Source organism: Mauremys mutica, chromosome 3 (assembly GCF_020497125.1).
Source record: "Mauremys mutica isolate MM-2020 ecotype Southern chromosome 3, ASM2049712v1, whole genome shotgun sequence".
NCBI lineage: Eukaryota > Metazoa > Chordata > Testudines > Geoemydidae > Mauremys > Mauremys mutica.
The window spans coordinates 68,114,110-68,137,338 of NC_059074.1; the positions used below are offsets into that span (position 1 = coordinate 68,114,110).

The 23,229-nt window shown below is 47.1% G+C and overlaps 1 protein-coding gene across 2 annotated transcripts in view; it reads left to right on the top strand.

Annotated features, from left to right (window-relative positions):
* Window positions 1-22,339, top strand: part of SLC35A1 (solute carrier family 35 member A1) — a 36,572-nt gene extending 14,233 nt beyond the window's left edge. For both annotated transcript variants that reach the window (XM_045009766.1, XM_045009767.1), the window contains exons 4-8: window positions 354-506; window positions 7,883-7,949; window positions 12,309-12,485; window positions 12,846-12,980; window positions 20,917-22,339. In XM_045009766.1, coding sequence (XP_044865701.1) covers window positions 354-506; window positions 7,883-7,949; window positions 12,309-12,485; window positions 12,846-12,980; window positions 20,917-21,050 — 666 coding nt within the window. In that variant the 3' untranslated portion in view covers window positions 21,051-22,339. The remainder of the gene's footprint in view (window positions 1-353; window positions 507-7,882; window positions 7,950-12,308; window positions 12,486-12,845; window positions 12,981-20,916) is intronic.
* The last annotated feature ends 890 nt before the right edge of the window (window positions 22,340-23,229 follow it).

Below are 23,229 nucleotides of genomic sequence, written 5' to 3' on the forward strand. Positions count from 1 at the left end.
CGTCCCTCGATCTGCTGACAATGCCCCCAACTTATACAGGCAATTAGAACATATGGCCATACACTAGTCCTTTTTAATAAGCAGCCCATAAACTTTGTGATGAATACAGTGAGGGCCTCATGTGGGATGCTCCTAAGCAGACAGTTTTCCGCAAGTCACCAACCAAGTTTACTGCTAAATGAATAATGTAACTGAGCAGAGGTGGAAGTCATCAGGTTCAGCATATATTGCCATTTCGTATTTTAGCTACACAGACTTACTGGCAAATTTAAACACCAACAAGAAAAGGCTATTTTCAGAATTTTGATGGAGTTCATGTAACCATATGCTATTTGCTGTTTTCCCTTTTTTAGGTGACATATCAGTTGAAGATCCCGTGCACAGCCTTATGTACGGTCTTAATGTTAAACCGTTCCCTCAGCAAATTGCAGTGGTTCTCAGTCTTTATGTTGTGTGGTGGAGTCACACTTGTTCAGTGGAAACCTGCTCAGGTTACAAAAGTACAGGTAAGCCTTATCACTTGGATACCTTCTCTGGACACTTCAGCAGAAACAGCAGGCTGCCTTGAGCTTCTCCACCTACCTATTTCACTCTCTGTATGGTGGCTGTGGAATATTTGTAATAATGTATTCCAGGTGCATCACAATTGTGTATCCATTTCATTTTTGCAGCCATGCTGTTTCACAATGTAAAATGTTAGATTGTCTAGTTCAAATTCAATGGTCCCCAAACTGTGGAGCGTGCCCTTGTATGGGGGTGCAGAGGAATGTTTGGGGGAGGGGCATGGTGGCCACTCAGCCCCGTTCTGCCCCCAGCTCTGCTCCGTCCCTGGCTCCCAGCTGCGGCTCCACACCCAGCTCCTGGCTGCAGCTATGCACCCAGCCCCGCCCCCGACTACAGCCCTTGCCCTGCCCCCAGCTGCGGCCCAGCGTTGGCCCTAGCTCTCGGTTGGCTGCGGCCCCAGAACCACTCCTGTCCCAGCCTCAGCCCCTCGCCCTGACCATGGCCCTTTTCCCAGCCCTGGCTCCCAACTGTGGCCTGCGGGTGGATTGGGGGACGGACAAGGGTAAGGGGGAGCACAAGAGAGAGAAAGTTTGGGGACCACTGTTTCTTCGAGAGATGTCCCTGTGGATGCTCCACTCCAGGTGATGGTGCGCCTCTGCGCCTTTGTTCTGAGAGTTTTGCAGCAGTGTCTGCATGGGTCACACACGTGCAGTGCCTGGCTTGTGTGACGTCGGTGCTTCAACTAGCTCGCGCGCGACCCGGACTCCTCAGTTCCTTCTCAACTGTCCCTGGCCTGTGACGAAGCTCAGCAATCCTGTTGAAATCCTTCATTTCAAATAGATACGTTTAGATAAATTAGCGAGTTAGGATAGTTTAGACAAGTTACTTTTCAGTTGTTCGTTATGTCTCCTATTTAAAAAAAAAAAAGTTTTATTTTTCCATCCCTTAGTACAGTTACAATTAGGTTAGGAAGATGCATGGTTCACCAGGATTTAAAAGATGCACAACATGCAGAGAGGCGATGCTTGTGTCAGATGGACACACTCAATGTGTCCGTTGACTAGGGGAAGCTCACATTCCTCAGAAATGTGCCCACTGTAACAAACTGAAGGCTAGGGCATGAAGGGATAGAGACCTGAGACTTAAACTCATCTTGATGGAGAAGTCCTTAAGACCAGCCTCCGACCCGGGGCAGGAACCCTCTTCCTATCATAAGTCACCGGTCTCCACACTGCCAAAAAACCTGCAAAAAAACCCAGCCATCCTCTTCACCCTATAGAGAGCAGACAAACACAAAACGGTTGCCAACCAAATCGCTCTCATTGGTGCTGGCTGCACCACCGGGTATACTCCAGGCACCTCCAGCACCATCTGCATGGTGGCCACTGGCGGAACCCTGCCCTCTGGTGTTGAACTAAGGGCTCTAAACTGCCTGCCTCCACCACGGGCTCCAAAGGAGACAGAACCGGTAACCACTCCTATTTCCGGGCCACAGCCCAATGCTGCTAGCGTAATGGTGCCGACACAAACTGCACCGGCTCAGCACACCGTACCCCCGATGCAATCAGCACCTTGCCCTCTAGCACCGAGGCTCTTGGCACCAGAAGAATTTGTTGGTCTCCACCACTCCAGAGTCCCCTCTCCTAGACACCGGTGTCTCACTGGGGCCAGTGGTACCACGCCAACATTTATCTTCGATAGCATCACAGTTCTCGAGTGATAAAAATGAGGAGGTTGAAGGGATATTCTCCCTTCACCATTCCTCCCCAATCAGGACACCTGTGGCTACTGGACCCTGTGACCGCGACCCTCATCTGCTCATGACATGCCACCATGGTTCGGCCGCCCATGGATGGCAGCACCCATGCCCTATCCTGGTCATTGGCCATATTGGAATCCCTGGGGGTTTTACAAAAGATACTACAGCAGGTGCCACAGCCCACATAGAGAAGATGCCAGATCCCCACCTCCACCTTCAGAGACTGTAGTGTCCGAGACAGGAGGTGAACCCATGGCAGAGCAGGAAGAGGACACTGCTCCTGACACCTCGTCAACCAAGAACAATTCATCCTCCTCACTGGATGAGGCTATTATGCCTCCAACTACAGCAAATGACTTTTACTCACATTCAAGACTTACTCAAAAGAGTGGCCAATGAGCTCAAAATTGCTCTGGAGGAAGTACCGGAAACTCAGCATGAGCTAACGGATATTTTACAGACATCTTCCTTCTCCAAGATAGCCCCACCGATTGGCAATGCTATGGAACCCACCAAAACTGTGTGGCAAACTCCAACCACCGTACTTCCTACCTGCAAAAGGGTGGACTGAAAATATTATGTTCCCTCGAAGGGATTGGAATTTCTATTCATGCACCCAACTCGCTGGTACTGGAAGTGGTCAACCAAAGGGGCAAACAACAGCACTTTCGATCCACCCCCTTCAATAAAGAGAATAAGAGGTTGGACCTATTCAGCCGCAAAATATACTCTTCATCCACCCTTCAATTCAGAGTGGCAAATTACACAGCACTACTTGCCAAATACGACTACAGGAACTATGGGAAATTTATGGACTTTATTAACGAGATCCCAGAGGAAAAGAGGCAACAATTTAAATCTCTGGTCTATGAAGGACAGATGATAGCACGCACGGCTCTACAGGCCTTACTAGATGCTGCTGACATGGCCGCCAGGTCCATGGCTACAGCTGTGGTCATGCTTGTGGTTTAACTCCTCAGCATTCCCACGGGAGATACGAAATACGGTCAAAGATCTCCCCTTCAGTGGAGAAAAATTGTTTGCAGCCAAAACCACTAAGTACTGCACACAATGAAGGACTTGCGGGCCATTTTCCGGACCCTCGGCATTCATACACGTGCTACAAGTAGGAGACAATACAGGTATCAACCATATCAGAGGAATAGATACCCAACATACACACAGCAACACCAGGGGCCTTACGAACACCAACACCAACGACAGACAGAGACCGCAATGACGACTCCCTCTACCACCAGCGGCATCTCAACCTACTGCCTCTAATAAACAAATTTGAAGGCTTGGTCAAGGGTTTGGAAGACCTCTCCCACATTCCAGCACTTACACCATCCATCCATCTATTTGGAGACAGTTTGGTCTCATTCTACCTGAAATGGGCTGCCATCACCATGGACAAATGGGCCTTAGAAGTCATCCAAATGGGCTTATACCATTCCTTTCCTATCGATACTCTCCCACCCACCTCCCCTCCCCGTCCCTCTTCAGGGCCCCTCTCACGAACATTTGCTATGCCAAGATTATCTCCTCCAATTAGGGGCCGTGGAGACTGTTCCTGCACAACATGGGGGAATGGATTTCACTCCCACTATTTTTTTTTTAACACAAAAGAAAAATGGGGATGGCGACCTATCCTCGATCTCAGGTGACTCAACAAGTTCGTGAGAAAGCAGCAGTTCAAGATGGTCACCTTAACAACAATAATACCAGTGTTGGAGCAGGGAGACTGGTTTTCAGCCCTTGACCTGCAGGATGCTTATTTTCATATTACGATACACCCTGCCCACAGGCATTTTCTGAAATTTACTTTGGACACAGACGACTATCAATATAAAGTTTTACTTTTCAGCCTGTCAACAGCGCCTCGCATTTTCACAAAGATCCTCGTGGCAGTAACGGCGCATCTGAGAAAACAAGGAATAATAATATTTCTTTACCTGGATGACTGTCTCACACTCAATCAGATGCCATTTGCTCTACCCAAATGATGATAGATTGCTTCCAGAGTCTGTCTACAAATAAACAAAAAGAAATCGCAATAGAACCAGCTCAACAGTTAAAATTCATCAGCGCTTACTTTGACTCGGTGGCGACAAAGGCTTCACTTCCACGAGACAGATTCAACACCATAAAGACACTCATATTCACAGTGCGGAACAGGTCACAGCTCACACGTGCGTACATTTATTGGGCCACATGGCAGCATGCACATTTGTGGTCAAACACGCATGCTTGCACATGCGTTGCCTGCAAGGATGGCTAGCAACCGTCTACAGACCAAACAAGCACAGGGTAAACATATGATTAACAATGCCCTCCGAGGTCAAGGACTCACTAATCTGGCGGACTCAACCACACAACCTGTGCTTGGGAATCCCATTTACACAAGATCCTCCATCACACATGATCACAACAGATGGCTCCTTCATTAGGTGGGGAGCACACATGCAACATTGCACAGTTCAGGGATTATGGTCCACACCTGTGACAAGGCTACACATAAACCTGCTAGACCTTTGTGCCATCTGCAATGCTTGCGTCCACTTCTTACCGTTCATAAGAAACCAAAACATAAGAGTAATGACCGATAACATCACTTGTATGTTTTACATAAACAGGCAAGGGAGAGCCCAACTATACTCGCTATGTACCAAGGCTATGAGACTCTGGAATTGGTGTATCCAACACAATATTCATATCTCGGCTTCCTACCTACCTGGATGCCAGAACACCATGGCAGACGAACTCAGCAGACGTTTTCCCCACGACCACGAATGGGAATTAAACAACGTGATACTGGAATGCGTATTCTGAAAATAGGGCCACCCACAAATAGATTTATTCACGACTGCCCACAACACCAAATGTCCGAAATTCTACTCTAGAGCAGGTCTGAGGAAGTGATCAATGTGGGATGCGTTCCTGACCAGGTGTAACACAGACCTTCTCTATGCATTCCACCAATACCAGTACTACCCAAAGTAAAACAGAAAATAAGGACCAACAAAGCCAGAGTCATGCTAATAGCCCCCACATGGCCAAGACAAGTGTGGTATCCGTATATAACACGGATGTCGGCAGGTGCCCCCATCACACTCCCTCTCTGGACAGACCTATCAATGCAACAAGAGGGCCAAATGCGACATCTGAACATAAAGATGCTACATTTGAAGGCATGGCTCCTCTATGGTTCTCTAAAGATGAACTAAGTTGCTCTGAACAGGTCCGGAGGGTGCTACTCCACGGTAGAAAACATACTACATGTAGCACCCACCTACATAAGTAGAAGAGATTTACAGCATGGTGCACCGCCAGACAAATCAATGTAACATCTGCACCTCTTCCATTGATATTAGACTATGTCCTGGAATTAAAACAATCTGCTCTCTCCATCAGCTCACTAAAGGTACACCTTGCAGCTATCACCACCTTTCACCAAAACACCTTTCACCGACGACACTACAATCTTTGCTCACTCAATCACCAAGCGATTCCTCAGAGGCATCCAACCATCTATCCGGATATGAGACCACCCACACAACCTGGGACTTAAACTTGGTCTTACCGGCCCTCACTCAGAAACTGTTCGAACCCTTAGCAAACTGCTCCCTACTGCACCTATCCATGAAAGTGGCATTCCTAATAGTGATCACATCAGCTAGATGTGTGGGAGAAATCAGGGCGCTCATGGCAGATCCACCACTTTGTTTAAAGATAGTCACGTTACGCACCCATCCTAAATTTCTCCCCAAAGTCCTTCCACATTAATCAACCTATACAGCTTCCAACTTTCTTTTCTAAACCACACGAGAATGTGTTCAAAGCTACAGTGCCCATCCTAGACATTAGAGCACTAGCTTTCTACTTGGACAGAACCAAACCAAAACTCCTTATACCCATCACAGAACTCTCTAAGGGTATTTCCATATCTGGATGCATTCACCTGTGCTATCGGTTAAAAGGCACACAACCTTCTGCGGGATCAAGATGCACTCTACTAGATCTATATTAGCATCAGTATCATTCCTATACAACGTTCCACTTACAAACATATGCAAAGCCGCCACTTGGGCCTCCGAACACACCTTTGCCAAACATTATGCAATCACGCAAGGCCCTACGGTGGAAACTCGGCTGGGCTGAGCAGTATTATCAGCAATTATACTACTAACTCTGAAGCCCCTACCATCCTAGGAGGTCACTGCTCTACAGTCACCTGGAGTGGCGCACTCACAGGGACATCTCTCTCAAAGAAGAGATGTACTCACCTTGTGCAGTAACTGAGGTTCTTTGAGAGGTGTCCCCCTGTGGGTGCTCCACTACTCACGCTCCTCCGCTCTACTTCGGAGTTTTAAGCAGACTCTGTGGTAGAGAAGGAACTGAGGAGTTTGGGTCATGCATGTGCTAGATGAGGCAGGAATTGCGCATGCATGATCCGTATGGGCAGTGCTACAAAATTCTCCAAGCAAAGGAACAGGGACCCACCATCACCTGGAGTGGGGCACCCACAGGGGGACACATCTTGAAGAACTTCAGATACTGCACAAGGTGAGTAACCTCACACTGATTCAAACAGGCTTGTTGCTCTGCCACATCCTATACTTTTGGGAAGAGAAGTGTTTGCCACAAGTAGCATAAATTACCACTATAGTAAATTCAACAGCATAGATAATATTGCAGCAATTCACTTTTTCAGTAATTGGTGTTGAGTGAACTCTAGCAGTCAGAGCAAGGAACAGGGAATCAGTAATAATAACAATTATTCGCTTTTACATAGCACTTTACAAATGGAGGTAAGTATCATCCCCATTTTACAGATGGGGAAACCGAGCACAGAGAGGTGACATAACTTGCCCAGTCACCTAGCAGGACAGTGGCAGAGCTGGGAATAGAACACACGTCTCTTTAGTCCTAGTTCAGTGCTCTATCCACTAGGCCAAACTGCTTCCAGAGAGCTGCATTTCATTCCTAGTTCTACTGGTGTCTTGTCTTCTGTGACCATGAGCAAGTCACTTTAGGCAGATAAAGTGCCTTCCTTTACCGTGATCATTGTAGTTGCTCTGTCCCTCTGAAAAGGTCACTTAAGTGCCTTCCTGTAGGTGTGCAAATTAAAAGACTAGCCATAACCATTCTAGTAAACTGAAATATGACAATCTGCATATTATGACATACTGCTGCCTCACGAGGGAGTTAAGGGTTAATCTATAAAGTACTTTAAGATCTGCAGATGAACTCTATGAGTGTAAAAAGTTTACAAGATTAGAGGAAATAAAGAAACCTCATGTGACAGAAAAGCTGAGAGATAGGGCTGGTGGTTTGCCTTTGTAATTTGACTTGTGTGTCTCAGTACTTCTAAGGTTAGTAAAATATACTTGGCAAATCAAACTCCATAGTGAAGCAGCGGTGAATAGAGCTAGCTAAGCTGTAGGGCAGCTCTGGCTAAGAAAGGGTTACTTACTATAACTGTAACTCACTGTAACTAACCTAACACATTTTCATGTTGTAATAAAATGCTAAATTAGCTTCTGGAAATAATTACTGTAAATTACTCTAGTGATACAACTAACCTACCACCTGTTTTGTTTATGATTCATGTTGCAGGTGGAGCAGAATCCGTGGTTAGGGTTTGGCGCTATAGCTATTGCTGTACTATGTTCAGGATTTGCAGGTAAAACATTTCTGTATGCAGTTTGTTTTAAAAGAACAGGCCAGGACCTTTCATCATGGGGCAAACTAAAACATCTCACATCTCTTATATTACTTAATTTAACTATACTTGTTGATTTACAAGACTGTTTGAGAGTTAAGGAAGGACTTCATCCCCTTCTGCACACATTTTCCTTCTATTTCCTGTGGTCGTAACACTGGATTTGTGACATCACAATATTTAAATTTCAAAATATAGTGATGTTACAAACCCATGGTTTTGAGCTCAAGGCTGGCTTAGACAGGAGAGGCGGGCCTGTGAGAGGAAGAGCCCTTCTTCCAATATAAATATCTATAGTCACGCTAAAGGAAAACTAGAAAGTGACTTGCTTAGTACAGTTTTTTAAATAAAAACTCCTTTTCCAAGTTTGCTTTGGTGTGAAAGCTCCCTTACGATTTAGAACAGAAGACCCACATTCTTCCATGTGTGGAATGGAACTCATTTCAATTTTTGTGCTGGTTCCGCCTCTGGAATAAGCCCTTCCCTAGTCCTGTGGGTGCAGTTGAAAGTCAATGAGATGCAGAAGGATCAGGTGCAATTTTAGATGGTCAGAGGAGAAGCAGGAAACATAGGCGAAATTCTATTAAAAATAGAGTCTTTCCTTTTTGTTGCCTTTTATCCTTTCACCACTGCAGGAGCCAGAGAACTGGGAACAAGTGGGCTGCAGTTAAAGGATAATTGCAGTTGTGTTTTCTACTGCATAAGAATTAAAAAATTGTTTACAGGGTTCAGGAGGAATGCTTTCCTGGCTGTAAACTTAGAGCTGGCAGAGCCACTTGTTGCAAATCATACTAGGTTTTTTTTGTTTTTTTTTCAGTTGAATAATTGGTCATGAACCAAGAGTTATCACTTCCAACCACTTCTAGTTCTCACCACATAAAGCTTCCTGTGAGGTGCCTCTGGTTGTCACATGTGCTTATTCTATTCATAGAAAACAAATTCCTTTTGAAAAAAGATCTTTGCAAAAGCAGCCTCATTTATAATACAGATTCCGCCCCCCCCCCCCCCAAGTGCCTATCTAGGGCTCTAGCAGCCTTCTCCAAAGGGTTAAAAATACAAATAAAAAATAAATTCAGCAGCTGTTCCTCAGCCTGAAACCAAAATGCTTTAATCAAGCCTTAATCAAGCCCAGCCAGCATCCCCTTCTCCACCTACCCCAGCCATTACCGTGCCATGCCATTCCATCCCCAGCAGCCTGTGTAAATAGGTGGGCCTTGGCAGCCTACCCTGAAGGTCAACAAATTCAAACCATTTAGGACTGGAGTGGGGGAGGTTCAGAGTTGAGGACCCCTCTCTTCTGTAGCAAGAGGACACCAGGATGAGGTACCTCCCCTGATCACAATTATTGCAGTGTAGCATAGGGAAAGATATGGGCAGATCTAAAGCCATTTTGGGCTTTAAAGGTTCAAAACAACACTAAGTTCCAGTCAGAAACCAATATGCAGTCGCTGTTGATCCCAGTGCATTGGTATCATGTACTGCCAGTGAAAATAACCACTTAATGAGCTAGCTGATACATTTTGCATTAGCTTCAGTTTCAGGGCTGACCATGTAGTGTGCATTGCGCTTGTCTAGCAAAGTCCACATCTGAAAAACAGGTGGCATCTCCTAGCCATATGAAGATGGAACAAAGGTTTCTTTGAAACTATTGCTATTGTGATAATAGCAGCTGGGGATCCAGTGGGCCTATCGAAATGGTTTTGTCCAATGTAAATTGACAGAATACCGTTGAATAATTCCAATCTGTATTAAGAATAGCTTCTCCTGAGTGCTGTCCACTCCATCACACCCAGCAATATCGCCCAGTTGATTTGTGCTTTTTGTGTGCATTCAGATGTTTTGTACTAAATCTCAAGTATTACATCATTGGTCTGGAAAGCAACCGCAGACAGTTGTGTTCTTCCGCGATGGTAACATGGGTCATCTTGACATCAAAGGCAACTTGTTGAGCAGTTGATTAAAAAATGAGTCATACTTAGTTTTCCAACTGGCTGCAATGAATTATGTCTCAGTGGGAGGAAAGTAGAACAATGAGACCACTGTGAATTCAACTACTACTGTATCAATCACAGACTTTGGTTTTTTTGCTCTGCTCTTACAGAATATATCTCTGCAATGATGTCAAATTTTCCTGTTTAATTTTTTGTATTTACACACACACAGTTATAAATCTGCTCTGTAGCCTCTGTATGTCTCATACATACTTGCTATGTTTTTTATATTTTTTTAAATTCTGATGGTCTTAAACACTAATTATATTCTTCATCAGTAAACTACTAGTGTGGCCCTGATTTTCAGAGAAGCTAAACAGCTCTAGCTCCCACTGACTTCAGGTGGTGTTGTGGCTGTCTAGCACTGGTGAAAGTTATGCCCCTAATTTCTGTTATACAAGCACTTCCTCCTCTTCCCAGTTCTCTTCATTTACCCATCCCATCCTGGTTCAGTGGTGATGTGAAGGCAGGAACTAGGAATAAAGACAATGGAAAAGAGAAAGAGAGAGCAGTCAGGATAAGTTAGAAGTTCTGAAGCAAGAAAATTTATATGGGAAGCTAAAGACAGAAAAATGCATGGCTGTCAGGACAATAACAAATTTTATCCACTATATCATGAGTAAAAGAAATCTTACAATAGTATAGCCCATTACTAGGTGAAGATGCTAAAAATGTTAATGCAGCAAAAGCACAAGTGTTCAATAAATATTTCTGTTCTGTAATTGGAAAGCAGTAGGATAATGTACTTGTATCATGGATGATGAAATACTTTCCAACTATTAGTAACTAAGGAGCATGTTAGACAACATCTACGAGGGATAAACATTTTAAAATGAGCAGACCTGGATAACTTGTACTCAAGAGTCTTGAACGAGTTGGTTGAGGAGCTCTCCAGCCCATTGATATTAATTTTCAATAAATCTTGGAATACAAGACTGGAAGAGTTCTGTTGTGCCAGTATTCAAAAAAGGGCATGTGGGGTGAACTGGGTAAACATAGGCTGGTTAGCCTGCCATCAATCCCAGTCATAATTATGGAAAAGCTGATAGGGGATTAAGTTAATAAAGAATTAAAGGATGCCAGTTAACATGGTTTATGGAAAACTGATCTCATCAAATGGATTTAATTTGTTGATGAGGTTACTACTTTGGTGGAATAAAGGTAACTGCATAGATGTAATACTAAATCAAACACCTTACAAAATTGTTAGAACCACTCAACATTCTCATTCTAAAAGCAGCATTATACAATATCAAAGCACAAGTTAAAGGGATTAAGACTTGGCTAACTAATATACCTCAAAGTAGTTGTCAATGGGGCTCATCGTTGAATTGGGGTGTTTCTAGGAGGATTCTGCAGGGATTGGTACTAGGTTGATGCTATTCAACATTTTCATCAGTGGTCTGGAAGTAATTAAAAAAATTGCAGATAACAAAGATTGGGGGAGTGGTAAATGATGAGGACTAGGCAGTCACACAGAGTGATCTGGATTGCTTGGTAAGCTGGGCCCAGTAAAACAAAATGCACTTGAATACAGCCAAATGCAAATTATACATCTAGGACTGAGGAATGCAGGCCAGACCTACAGAATAGGGGACTGTATGCTGGAAAGCAGTGGCACTGAAAAAGATTTAGGGGTCATAGTGGACAGGTAACTCAACACAAGCTCCCAGTGTGATAGTTGTATCCACTACAAACGAGAGTAGTGAGGTGATTTTTACCTCTGTATACAGCACTGGAGTACAGTTCTGGGGTCTACATTTTAAAAAGGATGTTCAGTAATGGAGAGGGCGCAGAAGAGAGCCGCAAACATTATTCAAGGGCTGGAGTAAATGCTTTATGGTGAGCTCTTTACGTGTCTCAATCTGTTTACTGTAGCTGAAAGAAGATTGAGGTGACTTGATTACAGTGTGCAAGTACCTTCACGGAGAGAGACAATAGTGGGTACTAAAGGGCTCTTAGATCGAGAGGGAAAGACGGAACGAGAACCAATGGCTAGAAGCTAAGGCCCGACAAATTCAAATTAGAATTGGGACATGATTTTTTTTCAGTAAGGGTGATTAGCTGTTGAAACAAAGAACCAAGGGAAGTGGTAGATTCTCCATTTCTTGATGTTTTCAAATCAAGACTGGATGCCTTTCTGAAGATATGCTTTAGCCAAGCAAGTTACTGGGATCAATATACTGATAATAAATGAAATGTAATGGTTCATGATAGGTGGTCATCTAGAAGACGACATAATGATCCCTTCAGGCCTTAAACCTCTGTATAGCTACAAACCTTTAAGAGTGATTTTTGCATTCACCTTTATTGAATTCTCTCTTTTCAGGAGTCTATTTTGAAAAGGTATTAAAGAGTTCAGATACTTCCCTATGGGTGAGGAACATTCAGATGTACTTGTCTGGGATTGTGGTGACTTTAGTTGGTGTTTACATGTCAGAAGGAGCTCAAGTTCTCGAGAAAGGATTTTTCTATGGCTACACATATTATGTCGGGTTTGTCATCTGTAAGTATCTTTCAATTTTGATGTCCTGTCATGTTGATTCAAAACACTCAAATTCAGTCAAGACCAGGAGTCCTTAAGTGAGTGAGTTTGGAGAGGAAACATTTAAATTTCCTTATAAAAATCAAAGAACTGCTTTTTCAGCACAATATTTACTAATGAATAGAACATCCATAATAATTCTAGTCATGTCCTTTCTGCCAGATGCCACCTAGACGATCTATTTTGCTGTGTGATATTTTTTTAAATTACAGGTTAGCAAGATCAGATCATAGTACAAACAATCTATACACCATTACAGAACTAAATAAATTATTTTTACACCAAGACTTTAATAATAAGAATGTCTTATTTGCTTCCCAGTGCTTGCCAGTGTTGGAGGCCTCTACACTTCTGTTGTTGTTAAATACACAGACAACATTATGAAAGGATTTTCTGCAGCAGCAGCCATTGTCCTTTCTACTGTTGCATCGGTGATGCTGTTTGGTTTACAGATCAGTAAGTTGCTTTTGGCTAATGTTTGTTTCATCCTCCTGAGTATGCTGGTTTCAGTGCATGTTGTAATACTTTACAGTCTACTGTGGGGTTTTCATATTTGTTTGTTTTTTTGTTTTTTACCTTGGCATGTAATTTTTAGGATTGACATTGGCTAGTGCTCAAGCTGTATGGTAGCATATTATTTCTGGATACTGCCGTCCTGTGTGTCCTAGGAATACTATGCTTTGTGTTCTTGAAGGGGATTCAGATGTGCCCTCCTGTCCCCGACTTGCTACTGAAAAAGGCTGAATATCAAAACCTTTCATTTTCATATTCACCAGAGGCTGGAACTCTTTCATTTTAAGTTGCTCCATTGTGTCAGTTTCTGATCCTGTGGCTAATGCAAAAATTAGTATTACTGTATCTCTGGCAGATGTTCTGAGTTGCTGACAATAGCTAATAAAGGAACTGCTACAATATTTTCATGCAGCGTTCACTAACTCTGAGCCAGTCCTAAGTTAACTTCTCGATTATTTATGAAATATCAATGCCAAGTCCACAGTAGTTGTTCTATAGAGTGCTGTAATAACTGTTACCCTCCTGTTTACACTCTGCCGTGACCAGCATGTGTGCGTCAGGCAAACCCCAGCGTAGTGGTTTAAGGACATATCTTACATCCTTCACTGCAGAGACAAGGTAATATCTTTTATTGGATGAGCTTCTGTTGGTGAGAGAGACAAGCTTTTGAGCCACACAGAGCTCTTCTTCAGGTCAGCTCTGTATGGCTTGAAAACTTGTCTCTCTCGCGAACAGAAGCTGGTCCAATTAAAGATACGATCCTCACCCACCTTCTCTCTCTAATGTCCTGTGACCAACACAGCACCAACTACACTGCATCCTTCACTGCAGTCAGAATTCTGTCTAACATGACATTTGCCCAGCAGGAAGAGGCAGAGGGCAATGGTGGAAGAACTTCATAATGTGAGGGGTAGTATGACTTAATGAGGTGAAACTTGCAAGGGAACTTTGCAGAAAGTGAAAAGCTTCCCAAGAGTTAGATCTAATGGGCTGTGGAACAGTGCCCCAGGATGAGTGGTGGAAGCTTGACTGTCATTTTAAAAACTAGACTGGATAAAACACTAGAAAATGCACTGGTTGATCTAACTTCTGTGACAGAACCTCAACTTTACTAATAGTACTCAAAAGTCGGTATAGGTTTGGAAAAGCAAAATGTGCTAACACTCTATTAGATTCCAATTCCAATTACAGAATAGTTTTTGATTAGAGGCCAACCATGAGTTTGTTTTGACCGCATTGATGGAGTAGAATCCAGCAGTCATTAAGGAAGAACAAATACAGAACTGTAGGATGTCTGTTTCAGACTCTCCTCTGACCTTCACCATAAGATTTACTGAAATGCTATGAAGTTTTGGGGGCTGGTAAATGATCAGTTCTTCTTCGAGTGCTTGCTCATATCCATTCCAGTTAGGTATGTGCATGCCGCGTGCACGTTCGTCGGAAGATTTTTACCCTAGCAACCGCTGGTGGGTCGGCTGGGTCGCCCCCTGGAGTGGCGCTGCCATGGCGCCGGATATATACCCCTGCCGACCCGACCGCTCCTCAGTTCCTTCTTACCGCCCGTGTCGGTCGTTGGAACAGTGGAACTATTTAAGAACTATCAAAATAGTTATAGTTAATTTGATAGTTCTTAAATAGTTAGTGTATATAGTTCAGCGGGGTTTGGGCATTAGCCCCTTCCCGGTGCCGGGGCCCATGCCCGGTTCACCGGGGTTCAAACCGTGCTCGGCCTGTCATAAGCCGATGCCCACAAGTGATCCCCATGACTCTTGTCTAAAGTGCCTCGGGGAATTGCACATTACAGATAAGTGCCATATTTGCAAGGCATTTAAGCCAAGGACAAAGAAAGAGAGAGACTTTCGTCTAAAGAATCTCCTCATGGAGGCAGCTTTGAACCTTCCGTTCTCGGCACCGACCGCTGAGCGCACTGCTAGCAGCGCTCCTCCGGCACCAGACCGTGCCAGCACCGCCAAAACACTGTGGCACCGGCCATCTCCGGCGCAGGGTCCTGCTCGGCACTGATCTCTCTCCCCGAAGCAGAAGAGATCGAAGTCCTCTACCTCTGTGCCTTCGGCGCCACAGACGCAGCCCCGTTCGGACCGCCCGGCACCTGCACCTGCACCTGCTGAGGCACCGGCTGCTGCAGTACTGTTGACTCCGGTCCCGCGGGGGCCGTCGAGTCCGGTCCCTGAGAGCTCCCCGCTGAGGCCTGTGGTTGAGCTTACGGTCCCCTCTACACTGGAGACATTCTCCACAGCCAGGGACCTTATTGCCATGACTGAGTCTGTCCTGCCTCAACCCCTGGCACCGCCGGTGCGGGTATTACACTCCAGAGGCAAGCCAGCCATAATGAGGCCTCCCTCAGTCGGCTCGGCAGACCGGCACCGGTCACGGTCCAGGTCCCAGCGCCGTTCGCGGTCTCATCAACGATCACGGTCCCGATGCCGCTCGCAGTCCCGGCACCGCTCGCCCATTCGGTACCGGTCGTACTCGCAGCATAGATCGACATCTCGACCTCCGGCCCGGTACTCTCCGTACTGCTCCAGCTCTCAGCACCACTCCCAGCACCGCGACTCTCGCAGCCGTTCCCGCCGCAGACCTTCGAGATCCAGGTCGACCTCCTGGCACCGCGCTGGTCACAGGTCTCGGTCTCGCTCTCGGCTGGAGTCTCGGTGACTCCAGGTACCGATTCCCGGTGCCGAGGAGATCACCAACGGCGAGAGAAAAGACCCTGGTACGAGCCCCTTTAGCTCCTCCCTGGCCGTCCCAGCACCCGTCCGTGTCTTCGCAGGCAGACAGTGCATATGCCCAAGACAAGGCTGCCGATGTACCCGCCACAATATTCCACGAGCCCCAGGCTCAGGATCACGGTCCTCAACAGTGGGCATTCTGGACACCTTGGGCATATCATCAGGCCCAAGGTGCGCATCCAGGTCCATCGCGTTCTGCCACATCAGAACACCAGGTGCTGGAAGCCACGATAAGCTGCCCTCCTCCTTCTGCTTCGGAGGAAGTGTCGGTCCAGCCTCAGGATTCCCAGTTCCCATGGGAGACAGAGTCTGTCCAGCAAGAAGAGCCCTCGACTGACCCACTTGTCCCAGGTCTCTCCTCATCCTCCTCCCCTGACGAGGCGGTACCGGAACATCGTCTGTAGGCCCTCCACCAATCGACCTGAGGGCCCACCAGGACCTCCTCCGGCGTGCGGCACAGAATATGAACTTGCAAGTCGAGGAGGTCCCGGAGGTAGAGGACCCCGTGGTGGACATCTTATCATCTGATGGGACGATCCAGGCCAATGCCAACACGATCTGGCAGTCTCCGGCCTCTGTCCCACCTGCTGCCCGCGGAGTGGAACGTAAATACATGGTGCCCTCCAAGGGCTATGAATACTTATACATTCATTCCCCTCCTTGCTCCCTAGTTGTCCAGTCGGTCAACGAGAGAGAGCGCCATGGCCAGCAGGCTCCAGCCCCGAAATCAAAGGACGCGAGGCTCATGGACTTGCTGGGGCACAAAGCCTATTCTGCAGGGGCACTCCAACTCCGCGTGGCTAATCAATAAGCCCTCCTTAGCCGCTATAACTACAATACCTGGGCGGTGGTGGACAAATTCAAGGAGTTGCTCCCGCAGGACTCCCGACAGGAATTTGCGGCCATCCTGGACGAGGGGAAAAAAGGTCGCTAGAACTTCCCTCCAGGCTTCCCTGGACGCCGTGGACTCAGCGGCCAGGACCCATGGCCTCTGGGGTTACTATGAGGCGTATCTCATGGCTGCAAGTCTCAGGCCTCCCCCCGGAGCTCCAACATACAATCCAGGACCTCCCCTTTGAAGGGCAAGGCCTGTTCTCTGATAAGACAGACCCTAGGCTGCAAAGCCTAAAACATAACAGGGTCATTATGCGCTCACTAGGCATGCACACGCCAGTGACCCAGCACAGGCCCTTCCGCCCCCAGCCACACCGCTCTTACCCTCAGCCCAGACAGAGACAGGACTTTGCTAGAAGGCGGGGTAGAACCGGTCGCCGGAGGCGATCAGGCAACCAAGGGGGCCAGAACCAAGGTTCCTCCAAACCTTCCACAGGGCCAAAACCCTCCTTTTGAAGGTGCGCCCGAGGGCGTCATACCAGTATCATCACAGGATCCGTTCCCTCCTTTCTACAACCGCCTCTCCCTTTTCCTCCCTGTGTGGTCCCGGCTAACGTCCGATCGCTGGATCTTACGCACGCTGGAATTTGGGTACCACCTCCAATTTATTTCATGCCCCCCCTTCCTCGTCCCTCTTCAGGACCCCTCTCACGAGCAGCTCCTCCTCCAGGAGGTGCAGACACTCCTTGCCAAAGGAGCCATAGAGGAGGTACCGGAACACGAATGGGGCACGGGGTTTTACTCCCGCTACTTCCTAATCTCCAAAGCAAAGGGGGGGTCTCAGACCCATCCTGGATCTGTGGGAACTCAACAGATACATGATAAAGTTGAAGTTCCGTATGGTATCCCTGGGGACCATCATCCCATCCCTGGATCCCGGAGACTGGTATGCCGCCCTCGACATGAAAGATGCGTATTTTCACATAGCCATCTACCCACCTCACAGGAGGTTCCTCCGGTTCGTAATCAACTGCCAACATTTTCAGTTCGCGGTCCTACTGTTCGGACTCTCTACAGCCCCAAGAGTATTTACAAAATGCATGGCTGTAGTCGCCGCCCACCTCCGCCGCCATTGGATACACGTTTTTCCGTATCTAGACGACTGGCTCATCCGAGGGGCCTCCGAGGCACAAGTGATCCATCATGTCAGCATTGTCAAGGACCTTTTCCTACATCTAGGCCTAATGAAAAATCAACTCTGACTCCCACTCAGAGGATAGACTTCATTGGCGCCACCCTGGACTCCAGCCTCACCACAGCCTGCTTACCGCTGCCCCGGTTCCACGCAATGGTGGCCATCATCCAGAGTCTGCAAGTTGCTCCGTTGACTTCAGTTCGCACTTGCCTCGGTCTCCTGGGTCACATGGCGGCCTGCACGTTTGTGACGAAATACGCCAGACTACGCCTCCGTTCCCTCCAGTCATGGCTCAACTCAGCGTACCGACCAGGCAGGGATGCCATAGACATGATCGTCACCATTCCCCCGAGCGTCTTAGGCTCCTTCGAATGGTGGCTGACCCCCTCCCTGGTGTGTGCAGGACTGCCGTTCCATCCGCCCCAGCCCTCTGCATCCCTGACGACGGACGCATCATCTCTCGGTTGGGGTGCGCACCTTGGGCATCTACACACTCAAGGCCTTTGGTCATCTCAGGAACTGGCCTTGCACATCAATGTCCGGGAGCTGAGAGCAGTCCGCCTTGCTTGCCAGGCGTTCCATCAGCACTTGCAAGGCTGTTGTGTGTCGATATTCACCGACAACACAACAGCCATGTACTATATAAACAAACAGGGCCGGACAAGCCTTGCGACTCTGGGACTTTTGTATAGCCCACTCCATAGACCTCATAGCGTCCTTTCTCCCGGGGGTTCGGAAGACTCTGGCGGATCGCCTCAGCAGATCTTTCCTTTCTCACGAGTGGTCGCTTCGCCCGGACGTTATTCTTTCGGTCTTCCGGAAGTGGGGATTTCCCCGTATAGACCTCTTCGCGTCCCGCGAGAACAGGAAATGCCAGATGTTCTGTTCCTTTCAAGGCCTCTCGCAGGGTTCCATAGCGGACGCTTTCCTGATACCGTGGATGTCTCACCTGCTATACGCTTCTCCACCGTTCCCACTCTTCCACAAGGTCCTGCTGAAAATATGCAGGGCCAGAGCCCGCTTGATCATGATCGCTCCAGCGTGGCCCAGGCAGCACTGGTATACCATGTTGCTAGACCTGTCAATAGCCGACCCTATCCCACTACCTCTTCACCTGGACCTGATAACTCAGGATCATGGCAAACTGCGTCACCCAGACCTACAGTCCCTCCATCTCACGGCATGGCTCCTGAGTGGTTGACCCAGTCTGAGCCCTGGTCTACACACAGCCCCTGGTTCGAACTAGGGTACGCGAATTCAGCTACGTGAATAACGTAGCTGAATTCGAACTACCCTAGTTCGAATGACTTACCGTCCAGACGCCGCGGAAGCGAACTCTGCGGCTCCAAGGTCGACTCCGGCAACTCCTCCTGCCGCGGTGGAGTACCGGAGTCGACCGCGGCGCTTCCGGAGTTCGAACTATCGCGTCTAGATCAGACGCGATAGTTTGAACTCCGAGAAGTCGAACTCGCCGCGTCGACCCGGCGGGTAAGTATAGACGTGGCCTGAGTTGCGTTACTCTGTCCCAGTGCAACAAGTACTCTTAGGTAGCAGAAAACCTTCCACTAGAGCAACATATCTGGCCAAGTGGAAGCGTTTCACATGCTGGTGTGGAGAGCACAACGTTCTTCCCGCTGAGGTCTCCATCCCCACCATCTTGGACTACCTCTGGTCTCTTAAGCAACAGGGCCTAGCGGTATCATCTTTGAGGGTGCACTTGGCAGCCATCTCTACCTTCCACCCAGGGGAGAATGGCCGCTCGGTGTTTTCGCATCCTATGGTATCTAGATTCCTCAAGGGCTTGGAGCGCCTATACCCGCAGGTACGCCGCCCCGCCCCGACCTGGGACCTCAACCTGGTTCTTACCAGACTTATGTTGGCCCCATTCGAGCCATTAGCAACTTGCTCCCTTATCTACCTGTCCTGGAAAACCGCCTTCCTCGTGGCCATCACATCGGCAAGACGAGTTTCCGAGCTTCGGGCTCTCACGGCTGACCCTCCTTATACTGTGTTCCACAAGGACAAGGTGCAGTTGTGACCACACCCGGCCTTTCTCCCCAAAGTGGTATCGGCCTTCCATGTTAACCAGAAGATCTTCCTTCCGGTGTTCTTCCCGAAGCCACATTCATCACGGAGAGAGCAACAGCTACACTCCCTAGACATCCGTAGAGCACTCGCTTTTTATATCGAGCGGACAAAGCCCTTCCGCAGAACCCCCAACTCTTCGTCGCGGTGGCAGAGCGTATGAAGGGCCTACCCGTTTCCTCACAGAGGATTTCATCCTGGGTGACATGTTGCATTCGCACCTGTTACGACTTGGCTCATGTTCCGTCGAGCCACCTCACTGCCCACTCTACCAGGGCTTAAGCTTCAGCTGCTGCTTTCCTGGCTCACATGCCCATCCACGAGATATGTCGCGCAGCTACCTGGTCCTTGGTCCATACCTTCGCCTCTCACTGTGCCCTGGTTCAGCAGTCCAGAGATGACGCAGCCTTTGGCTCCGCAGTATTACACTCTGCGACATCTCACTCCGACCCCACTGCCTAGTTAAGGCTTGGGAATCACCTAACTGGAATGGATATGAGCAAGCATTCGAAGAAGAAAAGACGGTTACTCACCTTTGTAACTGTTGTTCTTCGAGATGTGTTGCTCATATCCATTCCAAACCCGCCCTCCTTCCCCGCTGTTGGAGTAACCGGCAAGAAGGAACTGAGGAGCGGTCGGGTCGGCAGGGGTATATATCCGGCGCCATGGCGGCGCCACTCCAGGGGGCGACCCAGCCGACCCACCGGGGGTTGCTAGGGTAAAAATCTTCCAACGAACGTGCACGCAGCGCGCGCACACCTAACTGAAATGGATATGAGCAACACATCTCGAAGAACAACAGTTACAAAGGTGAGTAACCGTCTTTTTTCACTGTCAAAACATACTAATTCTACAGATTATTAGGATGACCGCTCACATTTCCCTTAGAGTTGTAATTAAGGAGGATGTTGGAATAGTAGCCTGTAACTTTCTCAGTTAAGTCTCCCATGAAAGTTTTATTTTTTTTGTTTTCATTTGGAGCTGAGTGTTTAAACAATGTTTTGTTTCCTTCCAGCTGTAAGCTTTGCTCTCGGTGCTCTCCTTGTTTGTATTTCTATATACCTGTATGGATTACCTCGACAAGACACCACAAAAATCCAGCCACCGTTAGAGACAGTGAGTTCAAAAGAGAAACTTATTCATATGTGATGTTTGCCATAACAAAGGACAAGAGACACTGCAAAGGAAAGACTTGGGGGGAAAAACCTGTTTTTAATTGGCCTTAAACTAGTCATGAAAAGACTTAACTTGGACAGAATAAAAAGCAGCAGTTAATTCTGTAAGGAAGTGAAGGGTTTTCATTGGATGATACAGACTCTCCATTATCGCCAAGCTCCTGAAGAAGCTAGTTCATGTAAGGCATGTTCCTTTCATGTTGGACTGTGAGGAGCCCACCTACCAGGAATGAAGAACGAAGGAATTGAACCTTCTGTTGTATATAAAAGAGGGACATTCTCTCCGGCTGTATTGAATTGACTGTATTGAAAGACTGTATTGTGCCATTTATGGGCAGAAATGCTCAAAGGCTCTGTTAAAAAATATCTCATTGCCAAAGCTGCTCCTTGCACTCATTTGGCTCCAGAATTCTGAAAATGTTGGTCTGCTTACCCAAATGTAGGGAGAGAAGAACCTTTCCTTTGACTAATAGGTGTATCATCTTGAATACCAACTGGTTGCTGAGCTCACACCCTCTTTAGGTAAATTAACTGTTACTAATAGGTAAGGCTACGATTATGTCACGGAATCCGTGACTTCCATTGACCTCTGTGACATTTTCTGCCCTTGGCCTCGCAGCTTCCAGCCGCCAACCTGGCGGGGGACCCTCAGCAGCTACCCAGCCCCGGTGGGCGGCCGGCGGGACCCCGCGCACCTGCCGAGCCGCAGCAGGCACACCCCACACCTGCCCAACTGCAGCCAGCGGCTGGAGGACTCTGCAGCTACCAGCTGCCCCGGGCAAGGGGATCCCACAGCAGCCCAGCCCCAGGGGCAGGGACACCCGGAGCTCCCGTGCACTGCAGCAGTAGGTGCTGAACCCACCTACCCCTTTTGTCAAGGATATTTTTAGTGAAAGTCAGGGACAGGTCACAGGAATTCACGGCAGCCCCTGACCTGTTCTTGACTTCTACTAAAAATATCCCAGATAAAAACTTAGTCTTACTAATAGGATGAATGTGAGCAAGAGTGGACTGTCGAAAGGAAAAAACTACTATCATAATAACTTCGTCTATATTGAACATCTTTTAGTCACTAAGTACAATTGTTGCTTTCAGCCATAGTGGAACACACCTGTTACAAGGTACAAGTACATTTTTCATTGAGTAACTTTTAAAATGTGAAGATGTTTGTATCTTTTATAAAACTATTGTAAAATGTCCCATTTTTGTTAGGAGTAATTTGTGAAACTAGTTCACTAATTACATGGGGGAACCCCTAATGTTGTAGGTTGGTGTTCTTTTCACATCTCTGTATTGGTGTCAAGTCAGGCCGTGTGGTTTTTGGTTTGAGGCTGATGCATACTTTTTATCTATATTCCAAGTAGTTTTCTGTGCCACATCACAGATTGAGCCTTTCTGCGTGCACAGCAGAGGGATGCGTGTAAATCCTAGAAGTGTTTTCCTAAAGTTTGTGTTTTGTTTGTTGAAGGATGACTGAAACCTGCATAGGTTCAACAGATGCCTGAGAGGGCAAAACCACTGCTGTAGTTGATCCTCAATTCTTTGGAAGGTATAGATCAATACAGCCCATTTAGTCAGTGCAGTCATAGAAAACATACACAGCAATTAATGGCTACAGGGCACTTTGTACCCTTTCATTTCTAGAAAACCAATGTTGGTACATTTATTCAGGTTAATTTTCATAATTGACTAAATTCTAGACCTGGCCAGAGGTGATTAATGCTGTTGCTGTTTGAGAGCTGTAAAAGTCAAACATAGGAGGCTGTTGAAATTCTACTTCATTGGTTCCTTTGTCATGAAACAAGTTAATGTGCAACCCATTACCCCACCTTAAAGAGACATCAGCCTTTTGAACTCTGATCCACTTCAAAAAGGATATTAAGAGCAGAAGGACCTGCCCCTCTCAAGTTTTTATTTTCACTGTGCCTTTTCCTATTCTTTAAAATTCTTCTCTAAGGTAAAGAAAACTCCCAACGAACAAAAGAGAAATTTTAACTTGACTATAGAGGGGAAAATAGCAAAACTGAATGTACACAAAGGACCTGATTTGGGCTGCTTATGCACTGTGACCCTCAGCAGGCCTGGAAAATCCCCTGCAACTTTGCTCCCCCACAGGGCCGGCTTTAGGCACCACAGGGCCTGATTTGAAGGAG